This window comes from Cervus elaphus, chromosome 33, assembly GCF_910594005.1.
Source record: "Cervus elaphus chromosome 33, mCerEla1.1, whole genome shotgun sequence".
NCBI lineage: Eukaryota > Metazoa > Chordata > Mammalia > Artiodactyla > Cervidae > Cervus > Cervus elaphus.
This window is the reverse complement of record NC_057847.1, coordinates 25,114,404-25,140,408: the sequence shown is the minus strand read 5'-3', so window position 1 is coordinate 25,140,408 and position 26,005 is coordinate 25,114,404. Positions and strand designations below refer to the sequence as shown.

The 26,005-nt window shown below is 35.0% G+C and overlaps 1 protein-coding gene across 3 annotated transcripts in view; it reads right to left on the bottom strand.

Moving 5' to 3' along the window:
- Positions 1 to 26,005, bottom strand: part of ATF2 (activating transcription factor 2) — a 77,647-nt gene that overhangs the window by 35,474 nt on the left and 16,168 nt on the right. For all 3 annotated transcript variants that reach the window (XM_043894246.1, XM_043894245.1, XM_043894244.1), the window contains exons 3-6: positions 16,035 to 16,104; positions 4,629 to 4,725; positions 1,756 to 1,874; positions 1,499 to 1,627 (exon numbers count right to left, since the gene is read on the bottom strand). In XM_043894246.1, coding sequence (XP_043750181.1) covers positions 1,499 to 1,627; positions 1,756 to 1,874; positions 4,629 to 4,725; positions 16,035 to 16,104 — 415 coding nt within the window. The remainder of the gene's footprint in view (positions 1 to 1,498; positions 1,628 to 1,755; positions 1,875 to 4,628; positions 4,726 to 16,034; positions 16,105 to 26,005) is intronic.

The following is a 26,005-nucleotide window of genomic DNA, read 5'->3' as shown; positions in this document are numbered from 1 at the left end:
CTGTTGAGTGTGAAGGGACTGGAATATTCTCCAGGTAAAAGATATTTATATCAAAGATTTAACAGCATTTCTTATAACTGTGATAATGTGGAAACAAAATTTACATTCAAGATCAGTAAACACATTATGATAAAGTGCAACCATTAAAAATTATGATTTTGGAAAATTTTCTAATGGCATGGGAAAATATTCATTAATGCTGAATGTATAAAACATGATATAAAAAAGTAAACTATGATTCTTCTTGGTATTTATCTTTGTATCCCTTTATACGTCTATGTAACTATTCACTTGTATGTGTGTCAAAGTGTTAGGCAGCTCTTTGCAACCTCATGGACTGTAGCCTGCCAGGCTCCTCTGTGTCCACGGAATTCTTCAGGCAAGAATCCTGGATTGGGTAGTCATTCCTTTCTCCAGGTGATCTTCCCAACCCAGGGATTGAATTCGGGTTTCTCACACTGCAGGCAGATTCTTTACTGTCTGAGCCACTATGGAAGCCCAACATATATACGTATATTTTTATGTACAAAGGTAAGCATATATCTGGGAAAATGTTTCAAAATATTAGTAATTCTTATTGCTCAGTTATGGGGTAAAAGGTATTTTCTTCTTTCTTATATTTTTCTGGATTCTTAAAGCTTTTTAATAATGAGAATGCACTTTTATAATAAGTAAATAAAAAAATATAAAACACCTATGATCAAAACACGTATTCTTAGGTATCAATAAATAGTTACCTTTTCTGCCTTACTTCTAGCTCCTCTGCCATGGCAAAAGTCCGTTAGTTAGGCTATGATTTTAGAGTAACATAACCTACAAAAGAACACTGTCATTGCCTTTTATTGTGCCCCATGCCTCCAAATAAATGTGTTTAGCAGATGTGCTAGTAAATGAACATTAATTGAGAAATACCTGTAATAATGGTAACTCAACACATAACATACCCCAGTCGGCCCCAGGTACCAAAGTATTCAGATCTAGGAATGAGGCACTAAATTACTACAAAAAGACTATACCAAGTAAGAAAGACAGTGTCATCGTCATTGTATTAGTTGCTATTACCAAAGATCACTGCTGAAGTAAGTAGCTATTCCTTTAACCCTTTAAAAGTCTAAATAACCTTTGTTCAAATAATTTTTAGTTGCAAAGATTCTTAATTAAGCTGTCAATGTATAAAAGTAGCAAAAAAAAAAAAGGAAAACCCAGAGAAATTAAATTTATAAATTTATGTATCCTCTAAAAAAATAACAGGTTTATCTTAAATGACTACTATTCTCTCCAATAATTTTTCTGTTTGTCATAAAAAATTATCTATAATCTTCTTTCCCTAAAATTTCTGAGTATTCACAGGCTTTCACATATAAGACAAGTACAACCTGATGCTGATTAATGCATATTACATTAAAATTTTATGTAGGCCAAATATTAGACTTTACTGAGAATGCTGATTTTTTTTCCCACTTAGTTTGAGTTTCTTCTATAAATACAAACTTCTAACCTTCTCATCACTGGTAGTAGACTCTGGGTGAGGTAAAGGACTATCCTGGTGAGTTGTTTCTACAACAGAGGGCTCCTCAATTTTGCTTCTTATGATGGGTGTTGCAAGAGGAGATAAATCTAGAGGCATCTAAAACACAAATTAAAGAAAGTGTTAGGAGTTTAAAAACAGCCAGTCAGTATATCTAAAATAAGAAAGCAACAAGTGAAAACTGTTCTGTCAGAAGCACTCTTTTAATTTCATGGTTAATAACATACTTTCTTAATGTCATCTTCCGAGGCTTTCTTGAACTCATTCTCAAATGGACTTGCCAACTCATTAAACAAACCCACTTCTTCACAGTTTTTCAAGAATCTTGTTGGTGTTGGGGTCTGATCTGAAATAAATGTCAATACGTAATTACACATATTTAAGTATCATACAGGACTCTAAAGTATTTTAGCTAGTAAATTAATGAATTAGCAGGACTGGTTCAGTCAGCTGTTAATTCTCTTTGGAAAGACCTCTTCCTTTAAAGCAAACAAAATTTGGTTAAGTTCTTGTTGCAGTTTAAGGTATTTCCTCCAACTTTATGAAAAATAAAAGTATGAAAAGATTTCCTGTTTGTTCCTTATTCCACATGTTCTGAGTAGAGTGACATAAGCATCCTCTATTCAGAGATAAACTAGTATCATTATCTAACACAAATTAAAAAAAAATTTACACTATTAAAACTTACAAATGCTTAAAATACATGCAATTTGGGGAAAACTAGGACAAGAGCATGTATATTTGCTTTAACTTGGCCCTTCCACTAGTGTTCACAATTATGAAAGCAAATTTAAGATAAAACAGTGCTGCACTAAAACATGAACTCGATGTACATGTGAGCACATGTTAATTACAAAACAAATGCTAGTTAAGATCTACACTGAATGAAAAACAGCAAAGTATGAATTGTGCCTGTTTAGTTTTATTATTTTCAAGGCTATTTGCTCACATTGATTAGGATTAATAGCACATTCAATTCTATTCACATTTTATATACTTTAGGGCATCAACTTTACAAGTTACATCAAGGATTTAGCCTAAACTAAATAAAAGTGTAAGGATGACTCCTGGTTTAAGATATAATACTCGAAAAACCTTCTGTGAAATTAAAATATGTATTTGTTAACTACTGGGTCCCTAGAGTGGGAATTACTTACTATTTTATCATCACCCTCAACCCAACATATACACAGAGTATTAATGTGTTTACTACCTATAAATATTTAACACTAAAATGATCTATTTGTCATACACATCAGATATAATATAGGCCTACCTCAGACAGTAGGAGTATTATCAAAATTACTGAAGGACTTTTTGTCATCATTTTACCTAATACTCTGCAATGTACATAACCTGTACTCCCCAGAAGACATACAAAATACTATTATAATAAGGGCCCAGCATTCTTGTATCAACCTAGGTCCAGCCATCATGACTGCAATGGTAAACTGAATCTAAATTAGACTCTTCTGTTCATGCCCAAAGGATTTGTCTATGCCCAAGAGAAGGTTCCTATTTTGTATTAAAGGGAGAGGAGTCTTAAAAATAAAATTCATATGCAAAAATCACTTTTCATCAGCAATTACTGTCATGATCAGGCTTAGAAAGAAAAAAGTCAACACAGGCACAATTGTTTAAACATGCATATGGTTTTTGGCTATTTATCATCAAATATATATCACACCAACATGCACTGTATTTACACAGTTACATTATACTACTGATTTCAAGTATATTTAAAGAAAAAAAGTCAAGTGCTATGTTTAAATGTGTTCTACTTTTCTAGAGCATTAAATGTAAACAGATAGTAAAGTAAGTTTTAGAAACCAATCTCAAAATATTTTTGAGTTAAATGTTACAGAGAGAGATGTGGCTCTAAGGCAAGAAGTTCCAGAGAAGGAAAGACCTTCATGCCCAGGGGAGTGAAACTTCCAGGCTGCAGTTATTTCGTTTGCATTTTGGTTTTCTCTCTCAATATCTGATACATGGTATTTTAAAGAAATGCATACCACACTCTTACCTGCTTCCTTTTACTTATAGAAATGAAGATGTGCTGAATGTTCCCCTACATTTTTCCTAAACAAATTGTTTTTTGGTGAATTATCTGTTACTTCCAGTTTTTTCAAGACAAAAATCTTGATACTGAATGAAAAGAATTATCTTTTTTCCTCATTATCATATACAATGCTTATGAGAGATAATTTGATTTCAAGCAGGGTAAAAATTTAAAAGTATTAATAATATTCAGGTATAATTCTAGACTTACAAATAGTATAACCTAAGCTTTATAAGAGAAAAAAATTAAAACATTAATTTGAATATTTGTAATATATGACTGTGGTTATGACAAAAGGGCTGAAATTTATATAAGTATATTAAATTTTATGTAAAATTATTTTATCACAATACTTCTGGTGTGTATACATATACAGAGATGTATGCATCTATAAATACCCAAAAAAAGAGGTAGCTGACATATAGCATGGAAGGACAGTAAACCAATGCATATACTGGGCTTCTCTTTTCACATACTGAAAGATAATCATATCCACGTAGGTGATACAGTATGTTCATAGGAGCAACATACAAAAATAAAAAGCATTGATTGAATTTAAGCCCCCTTTATTGAGAGTATTTTACTAACACAGATGTTTAGTCCAAACAGAAACATAAACAAAATCCTAATGAACAAGTCTGCTAATTGCTTTCTCCAACAGGAGGAGCCTGATCATTTTCTAGCTTCACGTAGCACTGTAAAGCAGATGTAAACAGCTAAAAGAAACAATGACTAAACATCACGTTAATTGAATTATCAGTTAAATGTAAATTCTGGAAATGGTATGAATGCTCCCAGATCCTAATTAACTTCCACAAAAAATGATATTGAAGTCTACATTTGAAAACTATACAAAAAAGTGAAATGAAAGGTCAGGAGGAAACATGAAAATGTAATGGGTAAAATACATGTTGCCAACATATATTGTAAATGAAATCATTGGAATATCACCAGAATAAATTATTTACAGAGAATACACAAAAATTGTGCACATTCCAGGTGAAATATGTATATAAGCTATTAATAAAAGCATATACTAACCAGCCACAATGACACTGTCATTACGTGCTGGGCCAAATTTCAGTGTCATCTCATGTTTATGTTTATGGACAGCCAAATGATCCTCGTTGGTAAAACGCTGTGGCAAAAAGTTTTAAAATATAGTTAAGATTTTCAATTTGATCAAATAAGTTAAATGATAAGGAAATTTTCATTTCCACAACAACATGTAAAACCACCATTAACAAAGACATAGCAGTTTGTTAACTATAAAGAATCTACTGTTAGTATAGATAAACATACCAGGTCTCAATCATAGAGAAACTCATTACCCAAGAATGAGCAATACTGATAATACTAGGTCACATAACTCATTTGAGAGCATTTAAAAACAAAACCTGAGGCAAAGAAACTACATAAATTTCATTTGGACACTAAAAATAGACCGTTAATTTTTGCCATATCATATTAGAAATATATACTCCATAGTATAATGACTTTTGAAGAAAGTATTGTTATTTTACTTAGATTTCAGGTTACTTACCACTTTTAAAATGAGAATTTTCTTATAAAAATATTACTCCTGGACAAATTAAGAAGTAAATCAGGTGCTTTATGTTACCACATAAAAAAGAATGCCTTGATTATAATCCAGCAAAGAAATAGCAGTCAATACAATAAAGCAATTCATTTTAAAATAAAAATTTTAACTTAGAATAAAGTGGTTTTACATTTTTTTCATCATATTCTTATATAAAAAAATGAAGCAAAATTATTTCTAAAGCTACACTTAACTTTGATAGGTCCTATATGGTAAAGGTGACATTTATGATTACAATATAATACATTGTTTAAATATCTCCTATGTCTGGATATCAATCTTTATGAAGATGCTCCTTATCTTTAGCAACATTTACAACTGAATATAGAGCACTTTCTTTTTATTTCAGAGAAATAATAATAAAATGTCAAATTAAGAGATCTATACTCTCTAGGCTATATCCTTAAAAATGGGATGTTAAAATAATGAACATCGTTTCTCGGAACCACCAAAAATGGATTCCTTATCCTGTGGTCTTACCATTCCCTATTCAACTCAGTATGTACATCCTTTCATGCAACTAATGATAGCAGCTTTAGGGTTAACCTTAAAACAATGTAAAAGAAAGAAACATTTCTATCTACTATGCTTTCTTTTCTAAATATTAAAAGTATGACCTGTATCATCCTTAGCCCAGCCCATAAGCCCACTTAAAAAGTTAATCCCTCTCATTTATATCTGATTTTGCTCTGCACAGTACATGTTTACAGCACCTAGTAATATTATATTGATGCTTTCATATTTCCTTTCAAGTAGACTGAGCTCCTACTATTTCAGTTTCCCTCAGTTTAACATATAGTAAGTAGTCAATAAATGTTAACTGAAAGAATGAACTCCTTACAAGTAAAGAACTGAATCTTCAAGCCCAATCTAAAAGAAACAAAAACCACCAAACCACAGACTGTTCCTAAAGGTGAATTAAGCCTTAATTTCATTTGGTTATATTGTTTTCTCATGTAAGTATGCTTTCTCTACTAAGTCTTTAAGTTATTGTACACCAGTGGAAAATTATTAATATGTCCCCTCTTTGGAACCTGCTTGTATTCCCATTGAAGATGAGTATCCAGATGCAAATAGTAACTCTATCCCTTGATTTACTTATTTATAATTGAAACAATCATTGAGGAATCATAATCTAGCTCTGCCCTACGCAAGTGCTATTTTCCTACTGCTTTGTCATTATGTATAAGCATCCTTTCCAAATTTGGAAAAATAAGAAATAGTCACCCTTTGATAGAGTTTCCAATAACAAAGCTTTTGGAGAGTGAACATAGCAATAGCATTTACCAGCACTACTTCATTGCTTTTTACTTTGCATTACAGTTTTGAATGTCTTACAAGTATCTTAAAGCAAGATTCACTTTATGTTCTAAAGAACCTAACAATGTGGCTTCTCCACTGAAGGCAATCATTAAACATTTGCAAGTAAATGCATTTTAGTAGAGGTCTTAGATTTTAAAACAGCAAAGTCAGCATAATTAACAGAAGAGCTTAGAAAGTTATCTCCTAGGAATTTTATCCCCATGGTATCCTCTGCTTAGTTATTGGTTTGAACACAAATATTCAAATCAAACAGCAACTACATATACAATAAATAACATTATGTTTTCTACAAAATATGTGAAAATACCAACAAGATTGATTATAAGTGAAAAGTAGCAGGTAAAAGGACCCTAAAATACATTTAAGATCATATGAATAGTAAAAGGAGAAATGCTAGGAATATGAATTCACAAAGTTTCAAAGAGAACATACAGATCAAGTTTATCTAAATGCTATTTATAAAGGAATTGTTAATCATATTTCTATACATGGGTAAAATACATTGAAATTGATACTTGATACAAACGAGTATTCAGTATCATGGATCTATACCATGATACAGATATCATCTATATCTATAACCTTGCCTATCATCTGAGGAGACTTATTTACCTCTTAATGAGAAACTTAAAACAGTGTCAAAAGGCAGTCACCAGGAAAAGATATATATATGTAAAATGCATTATCTTTTCAACAAATACTTACAAAGCAGCTACTACAAGCTAATATTTTTGCAAGAATCTATTTGAACTGCTTTTCCAGACAAATTAAAAGGTTTATTCTAAAAATAAGTTTTGTAGAAAAATAATGATACTGCTAGTAATAATATATTGAATTCATACAATTTCTTTCTTCCAGGCAATTGAGAGCACAACTCCAATGAAAATGTTATACATGTGCAGTGTTCTGTTAAATAAGAAAGACTCTGAATATACAGCTGAATAAACAATGGGAAAGGCAGTCAAGAAAGTTAGAATAGGCCAACAGTCTCTCTTACAAGGTTAAAAAGGAAGGGTAAAAGGGGATGAAGTAGCTGCTTCCATAAAAAATTAATTTAAGCTCAGGTATTGGAGAAATTTGTGTTTCCAAAATGTGAACACTCTTATCAGAATCAACTTCTTAAGAAATCAGTCATTCTGCATTTAATACATGCATTCATATCCATGATATAGATGATTATTGCTAATTTAAAACATTAAATAGGTATTAAGTTAATAAGGTCATTAGGCCAATAGCCCATTTTACTACTTCTTTCACAAATTTAAGTACTCTAATTCAACACCAGGGAGTTACTGATCAAATACACACACATACACATACACTCTCCCACACTTTCATTGAAACTTCAGATTAAATAAAATGAAATCTTATCTCCTTTAAAAAAATGTATAATGTATTAACATTTCACCAAAGAAAACATTTTCAATGAGAGCATCACCAAAAGAAAAGCTATTATCAATAAAATTTAAGAATTTCAATGTTAAAAGAGTCTTTCACTAAATTATCTCAACTTTGTCTCTTTTACCAAATTCAATGCAACATCATGTTAAAATAAATGAAATTATCAAAAGTCTTTCTATGAAATACCTAAGTGTCTGAGACCAAAAAAAAATTTAATAGAAAGAGCCAACAGTTAAAAATTTTGCACTGATATCTATAGATCTCTCTGAAATAACATTATTAACAAAACATACTTAAAATTTTAAAAATCTATTTGAAAATTTAAGTCCATTAAGTGTTTTAAAGCAAAAATTCAAATTTGGAATAATGTTGTTAACTAGTGACAAAAAATAATTTGTACTACCACCATCAGATTGGGGCTTCTAAAATCAATGCTTAATAGAACTTTTGACTTCCTAGGAAATTACTATTTGAATCTAGAGAGAGACCATAACTATTTCTGTTCCAAGCAAGATTTAGCAAATGGATGATGCTGACCTTGGCCCAATTGTCATTTGGCCAGTAACAGTTATAAGGCATTACTATAAAATAGATTAGACTATTTTAAGTATCTCAGAGAACAAATATATGCCAAAAAAGTTATTAATACCTAGGAATGAAGTGTTCATGATGAGAACAATACTTAAAAGTTATCAGTGAAACTAAAAATTGTTTTAGCTTTTAAAACAATATGAAAAAATGTATGAGGAGCCTTAAAAATGTGTATACATTTTGATATGTTAATTTGGTTTCTAAAAATGTATTTTGAGGAATTAGGGAGATGTACATAAGGGGTTATACAGAATATTCATCATAATGTTGTGGTTTTTTTTAGGCCATAATAATTAAGTTTTAGGCCATAAAAGAGGAATAGGCAAATAGATTTTGGGACATATTCTGGCAACAGAACACTACACAGGAACTCAAACTCATGTTTTCAATTAGCACAGAAAATGTCATACTATATAATGTATAATATACTATGTAATATAGTATAATGCTATACTGTATAATGCATAGTATAATACTATATAATGTCATTTGCATACAAATAGAATACAAATTAATACATGAGGTATGATCCCAATTTTGTTTGAAAAATAAAAGGGGGGAAGGACTTAGGAAATGAACCAAATGTTTAACAGACATCCTCTCTAGATTTTACTTTGTCAGCATTCTCAGTGATACTTTTGTAATTAAGAAAAAAGAAAAACTTTTAATGTTCACTGAAAAAGATACATATACAAAGACCCCTATTGAAATATACCTTGAAGGCTAAACATTCTGTTTTGGGATATTTTGCTATAAACATAACACAAGAGTAGGCTTGGGTTCACACTTATCTCCAGTGTTCACAGGTTCTGTGACTGAGAGGCATTCAGTAATGTATTTGTGCATATGTAAAATGAGGCCAGTAGCACCAACTTCATAGGGCTGGTGCAGGATTAAATAACATAACCCATATAAGCTTCGTAGCACAGTGACTAAGTTTAAAAATGTTATTATCATTATAATTGCTTTTATTACTACAACAACTGTTATATGAAACTTGGAATTCCTCCAATCTTTTCTGAAACAAGTTGGAGCACAAATTTAGACATGGTATGATACACACTTGATAAATGTTTGTAAGCTCTGTTCTACGGTTCACAAGCAACTTCTGAGTTTCTCAGGTAGACCTTTTTCGTTACTGTTTTGAATAAACTTTTTATTTTGGAAAACTTTTAAATTTACAGAAAAGTTGCAAAAACTGTACACAGAATTCCTATACACTCCTTACTCAGTTTGTTTCCCCTCATGTTCTCCTATTATTGTGGCACATTTATAAAAACTAAGAAACCAACACTGATATATTACTGTTAACTAAACTCAAGACTGGTAGCTTTAGTATTGCCCAGCTTAACCAGACTCTGGCTCCAAATGACTTTTTGTTATGTTCCCAAATTCAAAATAATCTCTGAAAATTATGTCAAGGACTGCCAGCTATCCCTTAATATGTGTTACTCTTTTTCCTTCAAATTAAGAATTTCCAAATTTTAGGTGAGCACTTGGCTGCCCAGAACAAAGCCCACATTTTCTAGCATTCTCTGCAGTTAGGTGACCATACTCTTTTGGGATCAAAATAATGAGTGAAAATCATCTGCATTACTTCCAGTTAAAGCCCCTAAAATGATGGGTGTGGACATGCTCTTCTCTGCTCCCCCTTCTCCCTCCCTCACTGCTGGAATGTGGACTTCATGGCAGGAGCTGGACAGCCATTTGGACCCAAAAATGGAAGTAGCATGATGAGGATTATAGAACCAGCCTACCTGGGACTCCTACACTTCCTGGTTATTATATTAAAAAACAAGCCAATCAGTCTGTTGTTAAAGGTTGATTCTTTGTCTCAGCCTGCATCCTAAGTAATACAAATCTCTTAATAACAATATGCCATAGCCTCTAAAGATAATTTCTTTTGTGCACTGGAATATACAGAAATTTTTATGGTGACCATATCGAAGAAACATGTTTGTATGTCTAAGTTTTGATATGGTTCCTTTTCTCTATTCAAACCTTCCACACCTCTTCCCGCCTTTTCATTCTCAGTTACTATGGATAAATGGTCCATGGTCCTATCTAAGGCCAGTCCTTCCACTTGAACACTGGATCCCATCCTCTCTTAAGGACCCCATTTCTGCAACAGTTCCTCTCTCTGCAGTGTAAAGTTATGCTGTGATAGTTGCACCTTAAAATTCAAAACAAGCAAAAAAGCTCCATCTTTAATTCTCCTCCAGCAGTATTTCACTGTTCCCTTTAAGTTAAATTACAAATAAAAGGTATCTCATAATGTCTCCACTTCTGATTCTCCACATTTACTCTTCAGGCTAATTCCAATCTCACTGTTGTCACTGCTCTTTCACTGAAGCTACTCTTATCAGGGTGTCTTAACAATCCCCATATTTCTAAATTCAATAGTAAATACCGAATTATCCTAGCAACTATATGACTACATTGTTTCTCCACATTTTGAAATACTTTTCCCACTTGACTTCTAGAACACAATTTTCTTCATTATCTGCTGCTTCTCTGCCTTCTCTATGTCCTTCCCCTCTTTCTGACTGCTAAACACTGGAGTGCCTTAAAGCTTAGTTCTCATCCTTCCTCTCTATACTACTTAAATACAGAAGTAAAACCGAAGAAATATGGGGATTATGGATTATCAGACAAAATGTATTCCGAACTCTACCAATGGAAAAATAATTATTACCAGACATTAAGGGAGGAGGAAAGGAGATGTAAGAAGAAAAATGAGTGTTATCTCCTTTCATAATAGGGAGTCTGAAAAACTATTCTAACTTAATATTTTTCATATTTTTAAAAAATATTAAATCTTTTAAGCAATCTCTGATACATACATGTTCTTATATTCAGCAATAGGTTGCTTTTTCTTCTGTTGAATTTAAGAAAATTTTTAAAAAATAGTGTAATAAACCCCCTTGGTACACTTCACTCAGCTTTAGCAATTATCAACCTATGATCCATCTCATTTCATCTCTACTCACAATTCACCCAATGCACTTTTTTTTTTTGAGACCAATTCCAAGAATTATTTTACCTAGAAATATTGCAGTATCCATCTGTGGCACATTGTAAAACATGGCCACAAATTCCTTTTGGTATGAAATACACCCTCCTTCCTTTGCCATGTGGTTAATGCTGGTTCTCCATCCAGAGGATGGTACCTATTTCTCCACCCCTTGAGTCTGAGCTGGTCTGGTGACTTGCGTGATCAACAGAATGCTATAGAACTGATGCCCTGTCACTTCCAAACTAAAGCTTCAAGGAGCTCTGTAGTTTTCAGCTTCTATTGCCATGGAAAACTGCTGTCCAGAGATTCCCAGGTAACAAAATATATTGAACACATATTTAATAACCTTGGCATATGTCTTTTCATAGTGTTGATATAACATTTGTGGGACAATCCCAAAAGTGGGATTGCTGGGTCAAAGAGTAAATGCGTTTGCCAACTTGCACTTTTACCAGCAATGAAGGAGAGTGCAGGAGTATTTTCAACATGACTGAAGTAAAATGGCTGCTGCTTTGCCAAAAATATAAACATTCTGACGGTAGAAAATGCCAAAATAATAACAGATTGATTTATAGACAGCATCATTAGATGGAAATGTTGCTGATATACATATTGAGGAAGGATAGTGGCTGACTTCTAGGCCTGATAAAGTGCTGGAACACCCTAGCTACCTGCAGAGGACTCTACAAAGGCTCTCCTCCCTATTCCGTGTGGGCTGAGCGGTAGTCTACCTCAGTCTCTCGGCTATTTGTGCCACAGATTGGGCATGTTCAAGGCAGCCTGCTATGAGAACTCAAATAATGAATATCAAAAAGCTCCCAGACTTCCTGGATCTGGTATTGAGGTGAATAAACTCCGGCTTTACCCCTGGTATGTGTTGTATAATGTTCAATTTGCCTCATTTCATCAGCTAAGGAAGCATTAATAGTGTCTATAAACAATATGGATGTGTTTGAACAGATTGTATAATTTTCCTCAGAAATTTTAAAATATTTTCTCGACCTGAAAACTATCTCATTTCCATTTACCTTAATTCCCCTAATTTTACTGAATTCATTCTCTCACTGGTTCTATCTTCCAGTTTTGGGGTTGAGGTACCAAAAACCGGGAAAGTTAGATGTTACTAATTCGATCTTGGGTTCTCATCCTCTCTGATCTTTTGTTGGCATTTAATCTTCATTTGGTTAAATGCCAAATGAGAGCTAACCTTCATTTAACCTCATTTCTTAAGTAAATTTAAATGCAATGCTTTTTATTAAAAATGGCATATGTATTACTAAAGAGTCAATCACAAGATGACAATTCCAACTATTTTAAGCAGAAAAGAATAAGACAAAGAATCAGGGACTTGTCTGAGACTGAGTTTTCAAGAATGATTCCTAGAACAACACAGCAAAATTGGTCATGGTCCAAAGGCTGGCTTGAGACACATACTGTATTAGCTATAATTCAGGGGTTACAGAATTATGCTCTCTGTACAGTCCATTCCAGCAAAATGGACCACCTTTCTACTTAACTTAGTCCCAAACCCAAGGAGAAAATGTCATTTATCATTATGAGTAAATCATATCCAAAATTTTAGTGTAAAAGGATTTTGGAAATTGCTTTCCTGACTTTATAGAAAAATGTATACAAAATTTATCTCCAAAATATATGTCAAATCAGTCTATTTCTTTGTATGTCCATTACTACCACCTAGTCAAAGCCACCGTTATCTCTCACCTGACTGCTGCCAGTCTCTACTTTCCCAGCTTCCACTATTAGCTCAGCAACAGCTTTTCATTCCTCTGTGAATAAAACCCAAACACCTTAGACCACAGTCAACAAAAAAGCTCTACAGGTTATGGGCTCTTTTTATTCCCCTACCTTTCTGACCTCATCTCCTACCCTTATCCTAGTTAATCACTATACGTTCCAGCAGTCATCTTTCTGTTCTTAAACACACCAAATTCATTTCTTCCCTCTTGGCCTTAAACTTGTTGTTCTTTCACTCTGAAAAACTCTTCCCCAAGGTATGTGTAGGGTTTGCTTCCACATCTTTATTCAAGTGTCACCTTATTACAGAGGCATTCACTGACCAACCCATTTAAAATATCACCAACTCTGGTAATTTCTACCTTTATCCTGTGAAAGTGTTAGTCACTCAGTCGTGTCTGATTCTTTGTGACCCCAAGACCAGGCTCCTCTGTCCATAGAATTCTCCAGGCAAGAATACTGGAGAGGGTAGCTATTCCCTTCTTCAGGGGATCTTCCTAACCCAGGGATTGAACCTGGGTCTCCTGCATTGCAGGCAGATTCTTTACCGTCTGAGCTACCTGGGAAGCCCTACTTTTATCCTGCTCAACATCACTGGACATCATGTAAACTAAAATCTTTAGATACCACTACACCCTCACCAGAAGGACTAAAATTAAAAGACTATCCGAAACAATCCTGAAAAAGAAGAACTAAATCTGAGAACTTAGCCTAAGTGACTGGAAGGCTCACTATGTAGCTAGAGTAATCAAGACATATGGTACTGGCATAAACGTTGACAGACTGATGAAAAAACAGAAGTTCAGAAATAGATCCATGCTTATACAAATCATCTGGTTTTCAAGAAAAGGGATGAAGCAATTTAATGGAGAAAGGAAAAATCTTTTCAACAAATGACACTAGAATCTCTGAAAAGCCACATGGAAAAAAGAAGTGAGCTTCAACTCCTAACTCAGACTTATGCACAAATATTAATTCAAAAGGCAAGAGACCTAAATGAAAAGCCAAACTTTCAGAGGAAGATGAAGGAGAGTATTTTTGTGTCTTAAAGGTAAACAACAGTTTCTTAGGTAAGTCTCAGAAAGCAACAACCAAAGAGAAAAAATTAACACATCAGACTTCATTAAAAGAAACATCCATCTTTTAATGGACAGATTATTTTCATATTATGAAAGTCAAGTTGGAAACCAGAGACATAAAGAAAAAACTGAAGATGGACTGGTATCCAGAATATTTAAAGAACTCATACAACTCAATAATTAAAAGACAACCCAATCTTAAAAAACAAGCAGAAGATTTGAAGATATTTCACAAAAAATAAGGTATAAGCAAATGAAAAAGTGCTCATCTTTTCATCAATGAAATGCAAATTAACACACAATTTATCAGTATACACCCAATGAAAATGGCTAAAATTAAAAGAACCACACCAAATATTGGCAAAGATATTATACAACAGGACTGCTCACAGACCACTGGTGGAAACATTAAGTGGTACCTCCCTTTTAGAAGCAGTTTGACAGTTTCCTAGTATATGTAACATATGATCCCATCACTATCCTTCTAGGTAGTCACCCAAGAGAAAAGAAAGAATGTGTTCATACAAAGGCTGGTACTTAAATATTCACAACAGCTTTATCTGTAACAGCTAAAAATTGGAAATAAGCCAAAAGTTCATAAACGAGTAAATAAATAACTGTTTGTGAACTAAGGAAATATTATTCCTCAATGAAAAGGAATTAACTATTGATCACATAGTATGGAGAAACTCTAAATTATGTGGAAGGAAAGAAGCCAGTCAAAAGTACATACTGTATGATTCCATTTACATAAAATTCTAGAAAATAAAAACTAACCTATAGTGACAGAAGGCAGAATAGAGGTTGACAGGGTTGGGAGGGGTGAGAGGGAGGCATAACAAGCACAGGAAACTTGGGGAGATGATGAATACATTCACTATCTGAATTGTGATGGTTTTATGGGTACATACATACGTTAAAATGTACCAAACTGTACACTTATAAGTAATATGCAGTTTACTGTATATAAATTATATCTCAACTTAAAGTATCAACTAAAGAAAACAATGAGAACCAAAGAAACATTTTAATATTTATGGTTTATAGTTTGTATATTTAAGTACTCTATAATTTTACTACACATTAAATTTATTTTTTCGTTCCTCAGTGTCTATAGTTAAGATTATTATAAAAATTTTAGAATAATAATTTAATGGTCTATTGAAAAACACTGAAATATCTTCTGAAACACTAAAATATTATTTTCTGAAAATGCTTCCACACAAGCCTATGTTAAAGATTATAGACTTAATAACATTAGTATATTAGTGAGATGCTGTACATTAGTGATTTGCTCAGAGGTAAAAATTAGTTAATTTCACAAGAGTACAGCAAATAAAACAGTTTTCATCCGAGATAATGTATCTGATTTCCAACTGGGCAGTTTACAATGATTTTCAACCAATAACGATCAAATGAAAATGCTTTTAAACCTTGTGTTTTCTCCAGGTTTTCCATCTTTCCCTTACAAGACTTAACTTTTTTTTTTCCATGTTAGATTGTATTCTTTAAAATTTAGATATGCTACTGAAGAAAATGAATTTTTTCTCCAAATTTTTCTGGGTTATTTTCATTCTAACTTCAAAATTGTACAAAATATCATAAAAGAATCCCCTTAATGACAACATTCACTGTCCTAAGTGTTTAATAAATGTGAACATACCAAATAATTTATGTATTACCTGGCCACATCCAGGGGCAGTACATAGAAAGGGTTTGTCATCACTCATATTCCACAGGTCCTTGTATTGCCTATAATAAAACATTCAGAGATGATTAAACATTTTACAGTACAGATTTTTAAATAAATAACTTAAAATATTACTTGATTTTCATTAAGCTTTTTACCTTTTCTATCTGAATGTGAAATAAAACAGTTTTACTGACATTTTAACCCCATCTTCCATTTTCTTATTATGAACAAAGACATGCAACATGCAGATTTCACATTATAGAAAAAACTGTTAAGAACTCTGATCTATTAGGTTAAACCTTTCCTGTTCAGTAGCATAAGCGCAGAAAGAATGAAATAATTAGAAGATCACTACCTTATTTTATTTTTTGTTTATTTATTTGGCTGCACCAGGTCTTAGTTGTGGCATGCAGGATATTCAGTCTTTGATGCAGCATGTGAACCTTCAGTTGCAGCATGTGGGATCTAGTTCCTGGGTCAGGGATCGAACCCAGGCCCCCTGCATAGGAACCTCGGAGTCTTAGCCACTAGACCAGCTGGGAAGTCCCTAGAAGATCACTACTTTAAATACCAATGAAATTATGGACAGGCAACTCTCATCAATGTCTGGTAAAACCATCAGGAGCAAAGGTGATGGGAGCTTCATAATGGCTGGGTCAGGTCGACAGCATCTGAACTCACGGGTCAGTGTTAAGTTAACGTCACTAAAAGTGGGACAAATACTGTGAGTCCCCTGATGAGACAACAGAAAGCACATGAAGCATTCATGGTGGGGGGCGGGGTGTGCAGCTGTATCCAAACCTGAAATCTAATCAAGCTTTTCTAGATTCTACTACAGGAAATAAAGGAGATAGAGAAAACAGATCAAACACCACTACTGAGATGCAATTAGCAAAATTCTACAGCACAAAAGACCTGGTCTCCTGAAAAATAAATGTCATGGGGAACAAAAGAAAAGAGAAAGTAGAGGGGAACTGCTTTAGGTTAAAAGAGGTTGAATATACCATATTAAATAGAATACAATATGGGGACTTTCCTGGATCCTGATTTAAACCAAAAACTACAAAAAAGACATTTTCAAGTCAACATTATTTTCCTACTTTTTGAATTAGACTTGAAAGTTCCCAATTAGTCCTTCCATTAACTTGCAGGTTTTTGTTTTTGCTTTCTTCCTACAAATTACATACAACTATATTTGACTGAATTAACAAGTCTGTAAAATTATTCCTTTTTCAACACTAGTGTGTTAGCCTTTCAGAAATACGTAACCTTCAGAAACCTTTGAGAAAAAGCCCTTCGCAAACAGAGATGACAATTGCTATCATAGTCAGATTTGGGAAGTGCTAGAATATTTCTTTTGGGAGGCAGGACTTTTCAAAGAATTACTATGTTCGAGGGAAATGACCAGAAGAGCACCTAGAATAGAGCATATCTACCACATCCATTTTCTGTCTGAACCCTTTTTCACCTTATGGGACTAGTATTACTTGGAACTCATTTAAGGAGAAATCAAAACCCTAAAATATATATTTATCTTTGTCATAGTTAAGTGTATTTTGATGCTCTATTAGGAGTATCAGCTGAACTACATACTATATAAATAAATATTTCCTTATTTATAAAAAAAAATGAACCATTTATCTAGAAATAACCTGTGAAAATACTTATAATATACAATATGAAAAATAAAAAAATTTGAAAAATAGCCCAAAACATCAAATATTGCATACAAACCTGGCAGAATTCACATATAACTTGAATTTCACAAGCTGAACAACTTATCACGTCCTCTTTTTCATGGCAAGGACACTGAAAAATGAAGTGGTTTCACACTATTAAATATTTAGTTTTGAAACACTTCTTGAAACATAGTAAAAAATAAAAACACTCAGATAATTACACTCTCTGTAGCTACTGTCATCCAAAAACCCACTCACTATTAAGAATCTTTATAATAGAGCTCTGCTCCTAAAATAAAAACATCCATATAAATGCAAAATATATCCAACTCCACCATAAAGAAGGTAAAAGAGAAACATTTAGCTTAGCCTTTAAGGTTGTGACTGAAGGGCAATAATTAAAAGAGTGAAAATCCTGACTTTTTTGAAGTCTGGTGAAAAGACTAGACCTCCTATTTCAAAATATCTATTCAGAAAGCTTTAAATTTTTTCAAATGCAGTCAGTGTGGTCTGGTTCTCAGCCTAATTCATCAGTCTATTTGTCCCTCAATGTAGTTGAAGGAGCTCCCTCTTCCCTAACTTCATAGCTTACTTATCTGATATTAGCTTAAGGACAAGTACAACACTTAAACTACTAGGTGAGTGTCTCATTTTTAAACCCAGCTAAGCAGCAGCAGCAATACTCCATTACATTCACTGAAACCCCATCTAGTGGCGAACAGAGTTAACTATATGCTTATCCATAAAAGCCAATGGTACATAAGAGAAAAAAATTTGTTTTTACATAATTTTGCTTATAAATGTGGTGAAGAATGTTCTGCTCAACAGAATTGGGTAATTCCTGTGGAGAAATGTACAAATAGCTACAGTTCTGAATCCTGGAATCAGAGATGATATAAGAGATAAGAAGAAGAAAGTTCTGAAAGAAAGGGAGCATGTTAGTTCCTCAGTCATCTTGACTCCTTACAGCCCCATGGACTATTTATTTACTGCCTCCCAGGCTTCTCTGTCTATGGAATTCTCCAGGCAAGAATACCGGAGTGGGCTGCCACTTCCTATTCCAGGGAATCTTCCCCAACCAGGGACTGAACCTGTATCTCTTGTGTCCCCGGCACTGGCAAGTAGATTCTTTAACCACTAGTGCCACCTGGGAAGCCCCCATTAAATATCAAGGAATGAATAAATTGCTATATAATATGAACCAGTTTAGATTATGTTAACTATCTCAATAAACTAAAACTAGTAAGACGATGCAGTTCATATTGCTTTGAAAAATCAAAGCAATATTTAAACTCAGATAAGTTCAGGAAACATTTAAACATCAAACACACACACAGACACAAAGATGAAAAAACAAAGACCCTCCACTCTGAGAAACTTTTAGTCAAGCAGAAGAAAGAAAACAGAAATTTCAATACAATCTGGTTAAGAATAAGAGTTAAAATATTAAAAATATAGAAGTAGTGTAGGGAACCAATCTGATACTTATAGAAAAGCTTTCTAAAGGAATTAACCCTTGGTATTCTTTTCTACCTGCCATGACTACTATTCTCCCATTCTACAAAAGAAGTTCCTTACCTACACAGCAGATTATTTTCTAGCCAACCAATAACAATTCCCATTACTTATATACTATTTCCTAATATCTAGCTGAGGTAGCTGTAAAGACAACAGTCAAAGCACCTTGAGACATAAATGATCATAATTCCTCCAGCAGGCTTAAATGCTATCTGTGTGTTAATCTAACTGAATCTCAAACCTCTAAATCCAGGCTTATCTCCCTTTCACATCAAGGGTGGAAATATGCTTCTAAGAAAGCACGGGAAAGAGGCTTTCAACTATAAACTATAAACTGTCTGACAGTGTCAACTATAAACTGTCAGAGAAGTCAATGACTGCAGATAGAGAACTGTTACTACAGCACACCGCTCTCAGGCAAGCATCTACAATTTATTAGTTCAGTTCAGTCACTCAGTTGTGTCTGACTCTTTGCGACCCCATGGACTGCTGCATGCAAGGCATCCCTGTGCATCACCAACTCCTGGAGTTTACTCAAACTCATCTCCATTGAGTCAGTGATACCATCCAACCAACCATCTCATCCTCTGTCGTCCCCTTCTCCTCCTGCCTTCATCTTTCCCAGCATCAGGGTCTTTTCAAATGAGTCAGCTCTTCCCATCAGGTGGCCAAAGTACTGGAGTTTCAGCTTCAACATCAGTCCTTCCAATGAATATTCCAGACTGATTTCCTTTAGGATGGACTGGTTGGATCTCCTTGAAATCCAAGGGACTCTCAAGAGTCTTCTCCAACACCACAGTTTAAAAGCATCAATTCTTTGGTGCTCAGTGTTTTTTATAGTCCAACTCTCACATCCATACATGACCACTGGAAAAACCATAGCCTTGATTAGACAGGCCTTTTTTGGCAAAATCATGACTCTGCTTTTTAATACGCTGTCTAGGTTGGTCATAACTTTTCTCCAAGGAGCAAGCATCTTTTAATTTCATGGCTACAGTCACCATCTGCAGAGATTTGGGAGCCCCCAAAAATAAAGTCTGCCACTGTTTCCCCATCTAATTGCTATGAAATGATGGGACTGGATGCCATGATCTTTGTTTTCTGAATGTTGATTTTTAAGTCAACCTTTTCACTCTCCTCTTTCACTTTCACCAAGAGACCCTTTAGTGCTTCTTCATTTTCTGCCGTAAGTGTGGTATTATCTGCATATCTGAGGTTACTGATATTTCTCCCAGCAATCTTGATTCCAGCTTGTGCTTCCTCCAGCCCAGCGTTTCTCATGATGTACTCTGCATATAAGTTAAATAAGCAGGGTGACAATATCCAGCCTTGATGTACTCCTTTTCCTATTCGGAACCAGTCTGTTGTTCCATGTCCAGTTCTAACTGTTGCTTCCTGACCTGCATACAAATTTCCCAAGAGGCAGGTCAGGTGGTCTGGTACTCCCACCTCTATCAGAACTTTCCACAGGTTATTGGTGATCCACACAGTCAACATAGTCAATAAAGCAGAAATAGATGTTTCTCTGGAACTCTCTTGCTTTTTCAACAATCCAGCGGATGTTGGCAATTTGATCTCTGACTCCTCTGCCTTTTCTAAAACCAACTTGAACATCTGGAAGTTCACAGTTCACGTACTGTCAAAGCCTGGTTTAGAGAATTTTGAGCATTACTTTACTAGCGTGTGAGATGAGTACAATTGTGTGGTAGTGTGAACATTCTTTGGCATTGCCTTTCTTTGGGATTGGAATGAAAACTGACCTTTTCCAGTCCCGTGGTCACTGCTGAGTTTACCAAATTTGATGGCATATTGAGTGCAGCACTTTCACAGCATCATCTTTCAGGATTTGAAATAGCTCAACTGGAATTCCATCACCTCCACTAGCTTTGTTCATAGTGATCCTTCCTAAGGCCCACTTGACTTCGCGTTCCAGAATGTCTGGCTGGGTGATCACACCATCTTGATTATCTGGGTGTGAAGATCTTTTTTGTACAGTTCTTCCATGTATTTCTGCCACCTCTCCTTAATATCTTTTGCTTCTGTTAGGTCCATACCATTTCTGTCCTTTTTTGAGCCCATTTTTGCATGAAATGTTCCCTTGGTATCTCTAAGTTTCTTGAAGAGATCTCTAGTCTTGCCCATTCTAATGTTTTCCTCTGTTTCTTTGCACTGATCACTGAAGAAGGTTTTCTCATCTCTCCTTGCTATTCTGTGGAACTCTGCATTCAAATGGGTGTATCTCCTTTTCTCTCTTGCTTTTTGCTTCTCTTCTTTTCACAGCTATTTGTAAGGCCTCCTCAGACAGTCATTTTGCTTTTTTGCATTTCTTTTTCTTGGGGATGGCCTTGATTCCTGTCTCCTGTACAATGTCATGAACCTCCATCCACAGTTCATCAGGCACTCTATCAGATCTAGTCCCTTAAATCTATTTCCCAGTTCCACTGTATAATCATTACGGATTTGATTTAGGTCATACCTGAATGGTCTAATGGTTTTCCCTACTTTCTTCAATTTAAGTCTGAATTTGGCAATAAGGAGTTCATGATCTGAGCCACAGTCAGCTCCCGGTCTTGTTTTTGTTGACTGTATAGAGCTTCTCCATCTTTGGCTACAAAGAATACAATCAATCTGATTTTGTTGTTGACCATCTGGTGATGTCCATGTGGAGAGTCTTCTGACAAAATGTGGTCCACTGGAGAAGGTAATGGCAAACCACTTGTGTATTCTTGCCGTGAGAACCCCATGAACAGTATGAAAAGGCAAAAAGATAGGACACTGAAAGATGAACTCCCCAGGTCGGTAGGTGCCCAATATGCTACTGGAGATCAGTGGAGAAATAATTCCAGAAAGAAGGAAGAGACAGAGCTAAAGCAAAACCACCACCCAGTTGTGGATGTGACTGGTGATAGAAGTAAGGTCTAATGCTGTAAAGAGCAATACTGCATAGGAACCTGGAATGTTAGGTCCATGAATCAAGGCAAATTGGAAGTAGTCAAACAGAAAATGGCAAGAGCGAGCGTCAACATTTTAGGAATCAGAAAACAAAAATGGAATGGAATGGGTAAATTTAACTCAGATGACCATTAGATCTACTACTGTGGGCAAGAATCCCTTAGAAGAAATGGATTAGCCCTCATAGTCAACAAAAGAGTCCAAAATGCAGCACTTGGATGCAATCTCAAAAGCGACAAAACGATCTCTGTTCGTTTCCAAGGCAAACCATTCAATATCATGGTAATCCAAGTCTATGCCCCAACCAGTAATGCTGAAGAAGCTGAAGTTGAATGGTTCTATGAAGACCTATAAGACCTTCTAGAACTAACACCCAAAAAAGATGTCCTTTTCATTATAGGGGACTGGAATGCAAAAGTAGGAAGTCAAGAAACACCTGGAGTAACAGGCAAATTTGGCCTTGGAGTACAGAATGAAGCAGGGCAAAGGCTAATAGAGTTTTGCCAAGAGAACGCACTGGTCACAGCCAACACCCTCTTCCAACAACACAGGAGAGAAGACTCTACAGCCTATACTGGTAGGAAAATCACTGGCATGAAGAGTACACAGGAGGGTTCTACACAAGATTTAAGAAGTCAGTTTCTTTGGTTTCTCTAATCTCTCTTTTAACTCTTCTTCTAACATTCTTCATCTTCCCTCTCCTTGTGATTTACTGCCAAGGTTTCTCCTTTTCATCTTTGAACAAATATTTGAGGGTCTATTTTGTTCTTCACTCTATGCCACGTGCTAGGGACGTAGTAGTGAACTAAGATAGGTATTTGCTCTCAAGAAACTTCCAGGATAGTGATGGAGTTTATACTAGCTAATCAAACATCCAGCTCAGACTCCTCTTTCCAGTTTCTAGGACAATTCCACATATAAACATGTGTATGTTCTTCATATTTTTTCTATTTCACTGCTATAAGGCATTTTATTTTAGAACTCCAAACCTGGTTGAAGGTATACTTTAAATTTTGTTTGTTATAACATAGTCACAGCAATATCCACTACTAACTACACCACATAAATGATCAATCTTACATAATTCTAAAAAATAATCTTTAACGCTCAAGGTTTATTTGGGGTTCAGAAAGAGGTCATTGTTATTTCTGGATATTATGAACTAAATTACACTTGCTGAACTAAGACGTTGTAAGAAACTTTATTTTTTTTTTTTTGTAAGAAACTTTAAATTTGCTCTCAGAAAAATAGAGAAAAAAAAAGAATAATGTATAAAAATACACAAATATTTTTTAATTAAAAAAAAAGAGTATTACAACTTCCTTTAAAATACAATTACCTAAATAAATGCTATGGACCTAACAGAAGCAGAAGATATTAAGAAGAGGTGGCAAGAATACACAGAAGAACTATACAAAAAAGATCTTAATAACCCAGATAACCACAATGCTGTGATCACTCACCTAGAGCCAGACATCCTGGAATGCGAAGTGAAGTGCGCCTTAGGAAGCATCACTACGAACAAAGCTAGTGGAGGTGATGGAAATCCAGCTGAGCTATTTCAAATCCTAAAAGATGATGCTGTTAAAATGTCAGCAATATGTCATCAAATCTGGAAAACTTAGCAGTGGCCACAGGACTAGAAAAGATCAGTTTTCATTCCAAACCCAAAGAAAGGCAACGCCAAAGAATATTCAAACTACCGCACAAATGCACTCATCTCACACACTAGCAGAGTAACGCTCAAAAGTCTCCAAGCTGGGCTTCAACAGTATGTGAACTGAGAACTTCCAGATATTTAAGGTGGATTTAGAAAAAGTAGAGGAACCAGAGATCAAATTGCCAACATCCACTGGATCATAGAAGAAGCAAGAAAATTGCAGAAAAACATCTATTTCTGCTTCATTGACTACACTAAAGCCTTTGACTGTGTGGATCACAACGAACTGTGGAAAATTCTTAACGAGATGGGAATACCAGATCACCTTACCTACCTCCTGAGAAATCTGTATGCAGGTCAAGAAGCAACAGTTAGAATGGGACATGGAACAATGGACTGTTCCAAATTGGAAAGTAGTACATCAAGGCTGTACATTGTCACCCTGCTTATTTAACTTATATGCAGAGTACATCATGTGAAATGCTGAGCTGTCTAGGTTTGTCATAGCTTTTATTCCAAGGAGCAAGTGTCTTTTAATTTCATGGCTGCAGTCACCATCTGCAGTGAAAAAGCTGGCTTAAAACTCAATATTCTGGGGAGGGAGGTGGGAGGGAGGATCGGGATGGGGAACACATGTAAATCCATGGCTGATTTATGTCAATGTATGGCAAAAACCACTACAATATTGTAACTAGCCTCCAACTAATAAAAATAAATGGAAAAAAAAAATAAAAGGGTAGAGTTGCTGCAAAAAAACCCACAAAAACTCAATATTCAAAAATCTAAGATCATGGCATCTGGTCCCATCACTTTATGATAAATAGATGGGGAAACAATGGAAACAGTGACACTTTATTTTTTGGGCTTCCAAATCACTGCAGATGGTGACTGCTGCCATGAAATTAAAATATGCTTGCTCCCTGAAAGAAAAGCTATGACAAAAACTAGACAGTATGTTAAAAAGTAGAGACATTACTTTGCCAACAAAGGTCTGTCTAGTCACAGCTATGGTTTTTCTAGTAGTCATACATGGATGTCAGACTTGGACTATAAAGAAATCTGAATGCCAAAGAATCGATGGCTTTGAACTGTGGTGTTGGAGAAGACTCCTGAGAGTTCCTTGGACTGCAAGGAGATCAACTAGTCAATCCTAAAGGAAATCAATCCTGAATATTCATTGGAAGGACTGATGCTGAAGCTCTAATACTTTGGCCACCTGATGCATAGAACTGACTCGTTGGAAAAGACCCTGATGCTGGGAAAGATTGAAGGCAGGAGGAGAAGGGGACGACAAGGATGAATTGGCTGGATGGCATCACCGACTCGATGGACATCAGTTTGAACAAGTTCAGCGAGTTGGTGATGGACAGGGAATCCTGGCATGCTGCAGCAGTTCATGGGCCACAAAGAGTCGGACACAACTGAGCAACTGAACTGAAATTCTGCCATATTATGAAATAGTATCAGCAGTCCCCAACCTTTATTGGCACCAGGGACCAGTTTCGTGGAAGACAATTGTTCCACAGATGGAGGTGGAGGGTTGGGGTGGGGGTGGATGGTTCAGGTGGTAATCTGAATCCATGAGGAGAGCAATGGGGATTGGCAAATGGTGCAAAGCTTCACTCACTTGCCCGGACGCTCATCTCCAGCTGTGCAGGCCAGTTCCTAACAGACTGAGAACAGGTACTGGTCTGCAGTTGGGTTAGGGACCTCTGGTAAAATCATTAAATATTAAATGTCATTTTAATGGCTATATAGTATTCCATATAGATCCACAGTGTCATACAGATACAACATATTTATAACTAATTCTCTATTACTCCATTATGTGTGTGTTAGTGGCTTAGTCGTGTTGACTCTCTGTGACCCTATGGACTGTCACCCATCAGGCTCCTCTGTCTGAGGGTTTCTCCAGGCAAGCATACTGGTATGGGTTGCCATTTCCTTCTCTGGGGGATATTCCCGACTCAGGGATTGAAACCAGGTCTCCTGCAGTGCAGGTGAATTTTTTACCGTCTGAGCTCTATTATAACTATTCTCTTACTGATTTTTATCATCAGTGACTATTTTTGAGGACAAATCTTTGTGTAATATCTGTAATTATTTCCATTAGATGAACTTCTAGAACTGAAACTACTATATCAAAGTGAA